General features: G+C 40.3%; 2 protein-coding genes across 2 annotated transcripts in view; one reads left to right on the top strand and one right to left on the bottom strand.

Moving 5' to 3' along the window:
* Window positions 1-675: 675 nt before the first annotated feature.
* Window positions 676-5,454, top strand: RBM15B (RNA binding motif protein 15B). Its single transcript, XM_039319514.1, has one exon. It carries the CDS (start codon window positions 891-893, stop codon window positions 3,666-3,668), a length of 2,778 nt encoding a protein of 925 aa, XP_039175448.1. The 5' UTR covers window positions 676-890; the 3' UTR covers window positions 3,669-5,454.
* A 2,837-nt stretch (window positions 5,455-8,291) lies between these two features.
* The window catches only part of DCAF1 (DDB1 and CUL4 associated factor 1), a 52,253-nt gene continuing 46,849 nt past the window's right edge, over window positions 8,292-13,695 (bottom strand). The window contains exons 23-24 of the mRNA XM_039319501.1: window positions 11,295-11,541; window positions 8,292-9,263 (exon numbers count right to left, since the gene is read on the bottom strand). Of these exons, the coding sequence (XP_039175435.1) occupies window positions 9,205-9,263; window positions 11,295-11,541 (306 nt within the window). The 3' untranslated portion in view covers window positions 8,292-9,204. The remainder of the gene's footprint in view (window positions 9,264-11,294; window positions 11,542-13,695) is intronic.

Genomic DNA, 13,695 nt, shown 5'->3' with positions numbered 1-13,695 from the left:
AGTAGTCCTCGACTTATGACCGGTTGAGTAGTCCTCGACTTACAACCGTTGGGGGTCATGGCATTAAAAAGGTTGAGAACCACTGGACTAAACTAAAAAGAGATTTCCTTACTCGGACTGTCCTATTAAACAGGTAAAGTTTTAACTGATGTAAAAAGAAAAGCACTTTTGAAAAAGTTCGTTATTTTCATAAAACAGGATAGTAATTCCCTTTTAATAGACTTTAAACTGCAGCTGCAAACTATTCAAGTAATTCAGTGCGTCTTCGCAAGTATCAGTTGTTTAGAAAAAACGGGAACTGAAATTCTGTTGGATCAGTTTAATAACTGACCTCATTCATCTTGATTTTAAAAAGCCTTAATAAACCTTTACTGTATAATGTCGTCTATTCTGATGATTCGAGGGTTGCGTACTTAGACCTGAAGACACTGTGCCTCCATGTTAGCGATTCTCTCGAAAAGCATCTAACGAGCCCCGTGCCTGTGGCTATTGCTGCAGTTTGGTACTAAACAGGAGCGTGCAAAGTGTTAAGTCAGAGTGTTAAATCTGCGCCCTGCAGCGCAGGATGTCCTCGAAGTCTTGACCTGATGCTCCCAACCCTCATAATCCTCGGTTGGTCGCTCCACGGCTCTGTTCCCTGGCCCACTGGCGGCACAGGGAGGCGCGGAAAGTGAGGGCGCCGCTCTCCGGGCGATAAAGGAGCAGCGCGCGAGACACCGACCCGCGCCGCCCACTACCGCGGCCCTCAGACTGACGGGCTGGGGCGCGGGATGATGACGTCGAAGAGGCGCACGGCGCGGCAACTGGGCAGAGCCGCCTTCGCTCGTTCCCTTTTGTCCAAGATGGCAGCTGCCGCCGGAGGCGCCTCTTGAATCGCGGGCCCCGAAGCCATGAAGCGGGCGACCGAGCGGGATTCCAGCCCGGGCGGGTCCGGGGGGACACGTGGCGCCTCCTCCACGAAAAGACCTCGAGAGCGCGAGAGCAGCACCAGCGGTGGCGGGGGAGGCGGTAGCAGCAGCAGCCGGCGGGGCCCACACCGGAGTTCGTGCGCCTCCTCCTCGTCATCCGCTTCCACCACCGCCTCGTCGCGCAGCAATCGGGACAAGCCTGCCGCTGGCGGTTCCAGCTCGCGGAGCCATCGTGGGGAGGAGCGGCCGGGAGGCGGAGGCGATTCGAACCACCGCGCAGTCTCCTCCAGCGCCAGGAACAGCAGCAGCCAAACCGCCGCCGCGGCCCCTGTCGTCCCGCCTACCCCGTCCTCCTCCTCGTCTTCTCGGGCACTGGGGCTCGCCAAGACCAAAGTGCCCCCTGCAGCGGTGGTTGCTCCTTCCTTGCTTCTGGGTGGGCCTCCACCAGTGGCAGCTCCGTCGCTCCTCTTGGCACCTGGCCTTGGCTTGCCAGCCGGGTTAGGTCTGGCAGGTGAGCCCCCTGGCTCCAGTGACTACAAGACTCTGCTTGTAAGTGGCCTGGGCCCAACCTTACCTGACCAGCTGCTGGAGGATGGCCTCTTTCGCCAGTTCCAGAGATTTGCTAGTGGCGGGGCCAGTGACATTAGTGTCAAGCTCTCCCACACTCCTGAACTTGGCCGTGTGGCTTACGTTAACTTCAGGCACCCGGCAGATGCCCGTGATGCTCGAAGACATGCCAGAGCCCGGCAGCTTCTCCTTTATGATCGGCCTCTGAAGGTGGAGCCTGTGTACCTGCGAGGGGGCCGCCGGAGCCGTACTCCTCCACCTACCCCCTCTCCTGAACCCTTGGCATTTCTCCCTCCTATCCATGGTGTTTACCCATATAAACAGAGATCGCTGTCTCCTGTTGCCAGCCCTTTGCTGAGAGAGCCTAGACCTCGACATGCTCAAGCTGCAGCGGCAGCATTTGCCTTGGAAGCTGTTGCCTTGGGACTTTCTCGAGAAAGGGAGAGGGTGCTGGATTACTATGGGTTATATGATGAACGGGGCCGTCCTTACAGCTATCCCTTAGTGGCTGAGGAGGATTTAATGCCAGAAGATGACCAGAGAGCTACCCGGAATCTCTTCATTGGCAATCTAGATCACAATGTTTCTGAGGTGGAACTCAGGCGTGCCTTTGAAAAATATGGTATCATTGAGGAAGTGGTGATCAAGAGGCCTGCACGGGGTCAAGGTGGAGCCTATGCTTTCCTCAAATTCCAAAACCTTGATATGGCACATCGGGCCAAGGTTGCCATGTCTGGGAGGGTTGTTGGCAGAAATCCTATCAAAATTGGCTATGGGAAAGCCAACCCCACTACCCGACTTTGGGTTGGTGGCCTTGGTCCAAGTACTTCCCTAGCTGCTCTTGCTAGGGAGTTTGATCGTTTTGGTAGCATTAGGACTATTGACTATGTAAAGGGGGACAGTTTTGCCTATATTCAATATGAGAGTTTGGATGCTGCTCAAGCTGCCTGTGCACAAATGAGAGGCTTCCCTTTGGGTGGTCCAGACAGGAGACTTAGAGTGGATTTTGCTAAAGCTGAGGAGGCCCGCTACCCCCAGCAGTACCAACCTGCACCACTTCCTGTACACTATGAATTACTTCCTGAAGGCTATAGCAGACACAGGAATCTGGAACAAGACTTAAGGGTGAGGGATAGGACTCCTCCTCATCTCCTTTACTCAGACAGGGAAAGAAGCTTTCTAGAGGCTGATTGGGCCAGCTCTGTCAAAAATGCAGAGCGCAGAAATAATTTGGAGGCATATAGTCGTTCAGCACGTAGCCGGAGTGGAGAACGTTGGGGCAGCGATAGTGATCGCAGTGTTCTCAAGCCCTGGGAGGAAAGGCGTAAACGTCGTAGCCTTTCCAATGACCGTGGGAGGACTACTCATTCGCCATATGAGGAGAGAGGCAGGACAAAGACTGGTGGGCCAGGAGCAGATCGAAGCCCAGATCGTGTTCGGAAGGAGAATCACACTACAGAATCTACCACAGAGAAAGAACAAAATAACTCGCTGCAGAATAATCGACATGCATTAGAGGAGAAACCTCACCGTGAAACATCTGATCCTCCTCAGCCTAAAAAAAGAGACAGTGAACGCAATCACCGAACTGGTGAGTCTGAATCAAAGGCTCATGAAGAGTCCAAATCTGAAACAAAGAAGTTAAAAACGTTATCTGATTATGCCCATACCCTGCAGCTTGCTTGGAATGGGCTACTTGTCCTTAAAAACAGCTGCTTTCCTACATCTATGCACATCCTTGAAGGAGATTTGGGAGTCATCAATGGGCTTCTGAAAGACCATTTGTCTGGTGGAAAGCTAACACAGCTTAAGATTGCTCAGAGACTTCGGTTGGATCAACCCAAACTGGATGAAGTAACTCGACGTATCAAGCAAGGAAGCCCTAATGGCTATGCTGTGTTACTAGCCACTCAGGCTGCTCAAGGAGCAAGTGCTGAAGGGACCTTCCCAGTGGCGGAGCCTGGCTTACAAAGACGGCTTCTCAGGAACCTGGTCTCTTACTTGAAACAAAAACAGGCTGCAGGAGTCATCAGCCTTCCCGTGGGAGGGGCAAAGGGCAGGGACAGCACAGGCATGCTTTACGCTTTTCCTCCTTGTGAATTTTCTCAGCAGTACCTCCAGTCCGCACTAAGAACATTGGGAAAGTTAGAAGAAGAACATATGGTGATAGTGATAGTCAAAGACACTGCCTAGTATTTACTCTGTATCCATTTATCCCCTTGGTCTGATTCTGTGTTTCTTTGTTTCTCACACTGCCTGGTTGCTTTTAAGGCCAATTATTTTGAGTGAGGCCCTGAGAGTCCTCCCACCAAATTCTACAATTGTATTAGTTTCTAATATTTTTAATACCCATTTTAATGAATCCCATTTTGTTTGTTTTACTACGTGACACTGTCTGCCGTTTTCTTATTTTTTAAAAAATATATGGAAAGTTGTCAGTAAAGCCTTGTTCGCTGATGGATTTTTTTAATTTTGTGCAGTGTCCTGGTTTCTGTAGTCTGCCAATGGCTGGCTCTGCGTTCTAGAATATCACAGCTAATGACTTTACCAAATTCAGTTCTTCCACTCTACTGCTATTTAACACTATTATGCCAGTTTTGTGCTCTCTTTATTTCTTCAATAACTGAAGCCTGGTTGCTTCTTTCCTCAGTGGTAGGTAGGTAGTGCTTTTTTTTTTTAAACGACAAGTCCATATACCCTTCAGACCAACCTTTTCCTGGTGGATAAAAGCTTTGAAGGTGGTCTTAGCCAAAGAACAGCTGTGTAAAACTTAAAAGCTTCAGTTAATTCTCGGCAACTCTTGGTGCAATAAAAAATATAAGGCACCTTGGGTTTTTTTTTCTTCCTCTTTATTGTGTTGATTGTTGGATTGATTATAATATTGCAAACTGAAAGCTGTTCTTAAATATCCTGTCTAGTAATAATTATGGGCTTCTCAGGAAGACAAATAACCAGGCACTTGAGTAGGACCTGATAACAACATCCACGTGATTGTGTTGTTCAGCTCCTTCATCAGTTAATACAGCAAAAATAAAAGACAAAACTTGACAAATTGCCTGCTTATAGTGTTTGTACTATCTTATATGAATACTATCAAATTCTAAACTGCATCCCTTTTTATATCCAAGGGGGTTAGGCAAATGTATGTGCTACTTGGATGTATTCTGAGCATTCTTATCACAATTGTACAAATGCAGGATCTAGTTTGTCTATACCCTTCACCGCAGACAATTATGTTGTACGTAATGCATATACATCTATTTTATCTTAGACTTGAAATTGTAATTGCAAATGAATTCACATAACTATTGCTGGAATATACTACTTTTGTGAAGTAGTCCCGTGAGGACTGTCATGTATATTCTTTTTAAAAAGCATGTAATGAGATCCTCCCCCTTCTACAGCCAGGTTAGCTCCCTTGTGTCTAACTTACGCAATTAATAAATAGCTGTAAACCCAGTTACTTTCCAGAATTCACTGTTGCAGTTCACTTCTCAAGAAATTTGAAACTTTTCCAAAAGAATGGGAAGGTAGATGGAAGAAAGGTTTGTAGATGGTTAAGCAGATATATGGATCACAGAGTAGCAAGTACACTAAGGGCAGAGGCTCTGTTTTGCGCCATCTGTTTCCACTCTTTCCCAATGCATTTAAGGAATGCTTTCAATGTAAGAACGTCATGATTTCGCTCAGGAAGAGCATTTTCACACCTCAAAATCTTAAGCTTCTATCCAAATGGCTAGTTTGGAACTGAGATCAAGACTCCTTCAAACTAGATGTGCTAAGACTACAAAACATTGGTTCAAAATTCTCTTGAGTTGTAATTTATGATATTAGATAGAAAAAAAACAGATTTGTCTAATGTAAATATTGTTCTAAAAGTTTTTGGTATTGTCTTATGTCACAGCATTTGTGTCTAAATTGCTAATTCTTTAAAATGTGCAAACACGTGTTAATGAGAATATATCAACATGCAATTTTACAGTGGTGATATTCCTGAATATTTCAAGTACTACAGTAATTTATTACACAGAAGTTGCTAAATGGCGTTGAGGGTAATTTATCTTATGTTGCTGTAAACAGGATACTCACTCCATTAGCATGAGCAAATCACTCTATCTTCTATCAATGAGCAAATAATTTTAATGAAAGGTCTCTCTCTCACAACCATTGAAAATCATAAAAGGTGTTGCAAATAGACTTTAAAGAAAGGTTTTTTTAATCAATTCTGAAACAAATGGTATCTAAAAACTATGCAAATTATATTTTAACCTTAAGTGGTAGTAGTAACTGTTTTCTGCTATTTCCAAATATTTACATGTATATTTTGTATATTATGTTGTGAGCCACCCAGAGTTGGGCAGCCATACAAATAATAATAGTAATAATAATTATCATGAGGTAAATTTTTAAACCCATATTTTTATTTTTTTAAATCTACATAAAACGAAGTGTCTATTCATTTACTTGGGCTTCTATGCTTCAATCCCTGTACTATTGATATGAAACCGTATGAGCAATTATTTAACAAACCTGAGACTACCTGATCCTGGGACATAAGCTGAGTAGAAAGTAAAGAGGCATTGGGCTAAAAACTGGGAAAACTTAAGTGCTCCTTAGGCACAAGGCCAACCTGGCAAAACCACATGAGAAAAATGCATTGGCAAAACCATGTGAGAAAAACCTTGCTAAGAAAAGTACAGGGGCTTTAGTCCAGTTACCAGGAATCAGCAATGACTAGAAGCCACAAAGGAAACTAAATAGGAATGAAGATGTACAATAATCCATCTCAATTTTGAAAAGTATTCCACAATTTTGTTTACCTCAGACTGGCATTTTTATCACCATACATCTAAATTTATTGTAAATCTGCTCTAATTAGGTGAACGTTGAACAAAGTCTGGTTAGGCTGTGAACAAATATTTTTAAAATACAAACAGCTCTAAGTTTTTGCTCTGCTTTTAGGAGTTGGGGGGGTTGTCTTAATTGCAAATATTTTGTTGCATTTAGCATACAATAATATCTGCAGCTTTGTCATCCAACCTATATCTTCATTTTTACAAAACTGACCATTTATCTGCAACTTGTAATTAAGATTCTTCTATGAGCAAACACTAAATGATGAATAAGGAACATGCTAGTATAACGCCACAAATCATTCTATTAATTCTTCCTAACAAATTGCATTTCTTGTTTACCATGTGGTGGTGTAGTGGCTTATATAAAGCAACAGTTTTAAAACCATGGAGGTAGGTAGAGAATAAACCTTAGAGATTTCATTGTAATACACAACATGATTTAGTCTAATCACATTGTTTATATTTTTATTTGGCAAGTTTAGGAAGGTTTGGATCAGTTATATAACTGAGATGAGCAATTTGTCTATATCTTAATTTGTTAAACTGAACATGATTATCATCTAAGCTAATTTGAACACTTCATTGACTAATGATGTATATTAATACAACTCATATTTATCAGCTGTTAAGAAAGGAACTGGAGGGGCACCACTCTTGGCCAAAGAAAAAAATTAAGGCAGTCAGCTAAAATGCATTTTATTGGAACAAGCCAAGTTAAGCCCATGTCTGGCTGAGAAAAAGCCAGCAAGCTTTCCAACTCTAGTACTAGTCAATTGAACAAATGTGTTCATAATGCAATTTTAAACAGAATCAGTTAAGAATTTCATTTATTAAAAGAAGGTTTGGAACAAGCTAGGAGAAATGTGCTATTCATAGGTTAAGCCTCAGTACATACTAAATTCAAAGTTTTTAATTCAAAAAGGCTGGAACAATATCTAAGAATGAGCTGCAAGCTCTGCTCAACTTTGGCTTCTTACCTTCAAAGTGGAAGATAAATGCTTATCTACACTACAAAACTACTGCAAAATTTTGTAAAGTTGTTATAATGTAAGTGCATCAGAGACGATGCAAGAAGCCAACAGCTCCAACCTCTGTAGATCTTTATGTACTTGCATCATCTTATAATTTTAGATATAACTGTAGAGAAAAGATGGAAGGAAGGAAGGACTCAAAACTCTGCAAGAGATGTCCCAAAGGTGCTTTTTTCAGGAGGCAACTGGACTTTGTTTTTCTTTGAAGATGTTGCACTTCTGATCCAAAAAGCTTCTTCAGCAGACAGCTGGTCATTTGCATTCTTAAGAGTTGTTAAAGCCAATTGGCCCTACACACATTTGCACTACCCAGGTGACCCTGAGGACACAGGTAAACCTCCAAATGGCTTCAATGACTCTTAATGCAAATGACCAGCTATCTGCAAGGAATATAAATCTTTCCATTCCCCACCATCTAGTTAGAGCTGAAGAAGCTTCTTGGATGAGAAGCGAAATGTCTCAAGAAAAACAAAGTCCAGTTGCCTCCTGAAAAAGGTACCTTTGGGACTTCTCTTTCAGAGTTTCGAGTCCTTCCATCCTTCTATCCATCCATTCATCCATGACCTGGATGACTGAGAATTTCCATAGATATCTGGAAGAGAAGAGTTCACTTTTTCTGTTTCCAAATTATCTTGGCATTGGCCATACACAACTGCAGATCAGAATTCTCCCATAACTCCACTGAACATGACTCTCCTGGTAAGAATTCATCGTGTGATCCTTTGTTTAAAAAGTCAACAGTCCAGAGAGCACAACTCTTGAATGTTTCTCAAAGACTCCGCGTTGTACTTCAGTTACATTCCTGTGAATGTGGCAGCATTTATCTAAATAACCCTTATTTTGTATTTTAAGTAACTATTGCCTTATCTTCACTTGGAACAAGATGACAATAGATGCGATAGGAGCTCAGAGTTATGAACAGACAAGACTTGAATCTTATTTTTATTTTTTTTAATAAATACAATTTACATTAAAGAAAAAGGATTTCAATTTGTAATTCTCACAGAGGGCAGAAGGATACAGGGAGAGAGAATTAAAAATGCCAATGACAAAAAGAAGGGAGGGGTGGCATAGGTGAGGGGAGGCCTACAAGCCAGAGTCCATCATCTCCAGCAATGGCAGGTTCTTAACGAGACCAAACTGGACCTTCAGCTCTCCACCAAGGCTCCTGCAGCAAGGCCCTCACAGGGCTTTAGATAGGATAAGAGGCACAGGACAAAAAAAAAAAAATGATCTTTTCACAGCAGGTAGCAACAACTCCATTAAAAAATCATGTTCAAAATAAAAATCACTCGTCCAGTTTCACAATCCATGATTCATTTTTTCCCCACTCTTCAGTAAAAATGCCCTTTGTTATTTTTAAATTTATTTTTTAATCTCCCAGAAATCCATTTGGGTAATTAAATTTTAGAAGGATACAAAGTCATACCTTCTTTATAATACCTGCCTGTTTTTTTTTTAATCCTCTTTTTTTTTTTTTTTGCTTGTTTGTCTCATATAAAACTATTTCTGTTCTTTAGGAAAGAACTTTATACAAAGAAAATATACTGTGAAATCTTCAGAAGTCTTCCTGGAGAAGTAATGTCTTGGCCTAAAAATAATGACACCCCCCCCCCCCCCAAAAAAAGGCAGAGAAAATAAAGGCCAAACCCAAAAGGTCTCTGTAGAAAGACTCTGGATCCATCCCGAGCCCAGGTCTGTCCACTGCAAAACTGGAAGGATTGGATTTCTGCCAAGTAGAAGAAGCTGAGAGGGTGCCTGGTGTTCGCCTCTTGATTGGCTCTCTTGGCTTCCGAGTCGGGGGCTTCTCCGCTGCCAAAGTCCCAGAGGGAAGACTGCGCCTCATTCGTTCAGAGACAGGATTATGTCGTCTTCCAGATCCAAGTTATCTGAGCTGTCGGCTGCAAAGGTGACCAGTTAGTTGTTAAAAATACTCAGTTATTAAGGCTTGATAAAGCAAGAGAACCTCGTCCAAATGAAATACTGTAATTTAAACAGCTTTCTTGTTTTTGTTAGAGATAAAGGAAAATTGTTTTATGGTCTTCCCCCAATCTGTTGCCATCCTAGAATTTCCAACCAAGGCAGCCCTGCTTTATACTGTGGTTCTGTTGGAAGCTCTAGAAATGTCCTATTTCTAGGACAGAATCAATTGCAAGATGCACTATTATTTTCTTTTGATAATTGTTAATTAATCATTATGGTTTGCCTTCTTCATGGAGCAGGATGCTCTAAAGTGCCATTTTTGATTCATGAAAATACAACGATGCTTTCAAAAGCTATACCAACAAATCTAATTTCAGGCAGTATTTGGTGATCCATCCAGAGGTTTTATATGAAGGATGGAAAAACTTTCAAGACAAAATCTTGTATGTGCAGCTTTCAGAATGGAACAGGCTAGGAAAATCCCCAGCAACATCCCTCTTAAAACTTTTTTTTCAATCCAACAACAAAAAGCTAATACAAAATGGAACATTTACCCAAGAAATTCCCAGGCCAACTTAAAGCAATTAAACACTACGTCATATCTGACAGGGAATTGCTGAAGGTTTTTTCCTCCTCTCAGATACCTCAAAATATACATTTGATTCTTCTTCCCCTTTGACAATTTATCTAATCACATAATTTCATTCATGCCTGCCTTTAAAATTTCATTTCCTCCTGTAACGCCTATTCTTTACATTGCTACTTTTTTAATAATTATTATGATCACGATTAGTGTTACACTGATTTATGGTCAACGACCAAAGAAAAAACATGAATACAAAATAACTCAATAAACAAAATGAGAGATTAATATATTATGTAGGAGTTACAGGAACATTTAAAAAAGATTAATCTTTCACCCAAGGCATAGCTAACCAGACCATTCATTTCAAACTTTGCACTTTCTGACCAAAGCTTAACAACTTTCAAGGAGATTTTTATAGTTTGATCAGCTAGTAGAAAGTACAGACCTTGCACTTCAGGTCAACCCACAATTTCCCAAGGAGGGAAATACTCAGAGTGTGGAATGTATACAAGAAGCAACACAGCAAAGATGGGTGAAACAGTCTTCAGTGGTCTCCAAGCACAGGTTGAGGCATTCCAAATACAGGGTGTTACTGAATTTCCCCTTCAACACCTTCAGAGGTAACACACGCTGTCGTATATATCCTTTCATGCAAAATAATATGGAGTAGCAGATAGGCTGAAACCCTGAATTTATCCTTGGCAGGTTCAAATCGAAGACTCTCTATCGGATGTTTAACATAGTTTATTCTAGTCCAGAATTAAAAGGGACTGGGCTAAGATGCAACAATAGGACAAATGGAAGGATGCCATTTTCCCAAGAAGAAGCAAAATTATCAGCAAGGATGTGGGTACTGCATGGTTTGTACTCTTTATTGTTATTTAAGATCCATATGAAGCTGCCAAGGACACATCTGCCAGTGCACAGTGAAATATCATTGCTTGCTGAAGACTCTTAATAATACATTGCCACCTTTGGCCAACCTGGAAATTTACCCCTGGTAAACCTGAACCTATACCTAAAAGCTGTTAAGTCTAGATGAGATGAAATAAGCTCTGATTAAATCCTCCAAATGTGAATTGCTCTTCATCAACAAATACTGTGGCATTCTGGTGGAGCCCATTTTGCACAGTGGTTAAGATACCAGCCTGGACGTTCTAGTTCTGCCTTAGGAAAGCCTGCTGGGTAACTTTGGGCCAGTCACTCTCTTCAACAAAAAGTTCAGTTTTTTTTAATTTTATTATCCTTTTGGCCCTAGTTGATTGAATCACATCAAATAAACAAATTGCAAACATTCATTCTGTTAGTTATGGTATTGCCATAATTTGCTATTTTTGATATTTTGTACCTTATTGTCACATTCTAGTTCACGGCCTGAGCACATAAAATCAAAATTATTCCTAGAAGATTTGTGTATACTTACTATCACCAAGGATCAGCTCAACTTCCTCATCTGCATCAGAGTCGTCATCTCCATCTCCCTCTTCAAGCAGGTTGGCCACCTCCTCGTCATCGGAAGGGGAGAAGTCGTTTTCTCCATCCTCGCCCGCGTTCTCATTGTTCTCTTCTTCCTCCAGATCAGCCTCCAGCAACTGATCAGTGTCCAGCTCATCTAGGTCATCAGTATCATCTTCATCTTCATCATCATCTTCTTCTTGTTCCTCCTCCTCCTGCAAAGACATGACAGAAGCCCCATTAGAATGATAAAACCCGAAGAGGGTAACAAGCAAACCAGTAGAGTTAATTCCATGTCACTTTCCTAGCATGACATTTACAGAGTTTAGAAAAGTCCCTCTCCAGTTTCTATCAAATGCAGTAGTTGTCATGGTAATAATTATTTTACTTACAATGCACTTATAACCAATGCAATAAAACTGCACATTTTTATAAAAATGCTACAATAATATATTACAATCGAATATAGTATCTTAATATAAAATAAAGAAGTGTCTAAAGTAAAAGAACTATGACAGAAATGATACATCAAAATTCATATCTATATCAACCAACTAAAACATTGCTGAATATCCTGATAACAATTTATAAAAATTTATAATAAAAGCCACCTCAATTAATTGGCCAAATATTTTTCAAAATACTGTGTATTCACATTGCTGTACTTTGCTTTCCTACAACCAAGCACAAAATGGAATGCCCCTTGGAAGGATGGAAGGCTGAGTCAGAATTGAACTGTTGGCAGTAGGCAGAATTAGCCTGCAATACTGCATTCTAACCACTGTGCCACCATGACACATGGTAAATACAGTACATACTATCTCACCCATTATGGGCATGCAGTCTCCAGATTTTTAAAAGCGATCATGAATTCAAAATCAGCCATTAATTATTTTATATAAAAAGTATCTAAACATTCAGTATTTAAGAAAAAAACCAGAAGGCTGTAATCCCTATTACTAACGATAGAAGCTTTTAAATGTTTGCAGATTCATTACAGCAATTCTTGACTCATAGCCACAATTGGGACTGGACTTCTGTTGCTAAGCAATGCTGTCATTAAATAAGTCATGATTTTACAACTTTTTCGCTGTGATTATTAAGTGAATCACTTTGGTCATTAAGTGAATCATGCTGTGTTTAAGCAAATCCGGTTTCTCCTATTGACTTTGGTTGTTAGAAGCCCCCTAGGGTGGTCACAAATAGTAAAACGTGACTCTAGGACACTGCAATCATTGTAAACATATGCCAGTTGCCAAGCACTCAAATTTTGATCATGTGGCCATGGGGACATTACAACGGTCATAAATGTGAGGGCTGGCCAATATCACTTTTTTTCAGCACCATCATAACTTTGAACAGTCACTAAAACATGATAGTAAGTTGAGGACTATCTGTATGAATGGCAATCCTTTTTTAAATCCAGGAAAGAATGATACAACTGGTTTTGTATGTTTTGATTTAGCATTGAAAAAATTTCAAAATCCCAATTGCTATAGCAACATCTACAACTGCTATAATATCTATATATTAGAAAGTATGCACTTTTCTTTCCTCTAACCAAGTCTTAAGTTATTAAAGATATATTCCATTTTATAAGCACTATTTTAGACAATCATTCTTGCTCTATAAAACATATTTCACTAATGAAATCTTTTAAAAATGCAGTATTTTTACATCCAAGAACATTCATTTCTGACCCAATTTTCTACCAAAAAGTTTAAACACATAATACCTACTTCGATGAAATTCACTATTATCCTGATTTGAAATTTGTTGCATATGTTTGCTAAACTATTACGTATTTCTATGTTATGCTATTCAAAATGAAGTCCAATAAAAAACTTAGGTTTGATTGTGTCCATCAGTGTCAATTATCTTTTCCCCTGCTGTTACTTCTTCTTCTTTTTTACATATAGGACTTTTATTTTTAGGAAGAACTCCTTGAATGTGGGAACCTTTAAAGATATTACACAGAAGCAAGTCCAGATTTGTCAACTGGTGTACAACATACAGAGAGTTGCAACTAAACCATGTAAAACATATATATGGAGAACAAACTTTGACAATAACTATGATCTATGAAATTATTACCTATTAGATATTACATGGAAAATATTAAGAGTCATATTATTTTCATATCTAAACTCTGCGTTTAAATATTTTATGGTACAGAGTATTCTACCATATAAAAATGGGTACTTTAATCTATCCCTATTTTGGTACTACTACAAAGAAATCAGATTTTTTTTCTCTCTTTAACTAATTGCAATTTATTATTATATCCAAAATTGAAGACAAACCAAACATTAGTTTGTGTAACTAGTGCAACAATAGCGTTAAAGGAGTCAGGAGAGTGATAAAGTATA

This window comes from Crotalus tigris, unplaced genomic scaffold, assembly GCF_016545835.1.
Source record: "Crotalus tigris isolate CLP2741 ecotype Arizona unplaced genomic scaffold, ASM1654583v1 scf7180000017601.7605149639:7615979, whole genome shotgun sequence".
In the NCBI taxonomy this organism is placed as follows: domain Eukaryota; kingdom Metazoa; phylum Chordata; class Lepidosauria; order Squamata; family Viperidae; genus Crotalus; species Crotalus tigris.
This window is presented reverse-complemented; position numbering and strand designations above follow the sequence as displayed.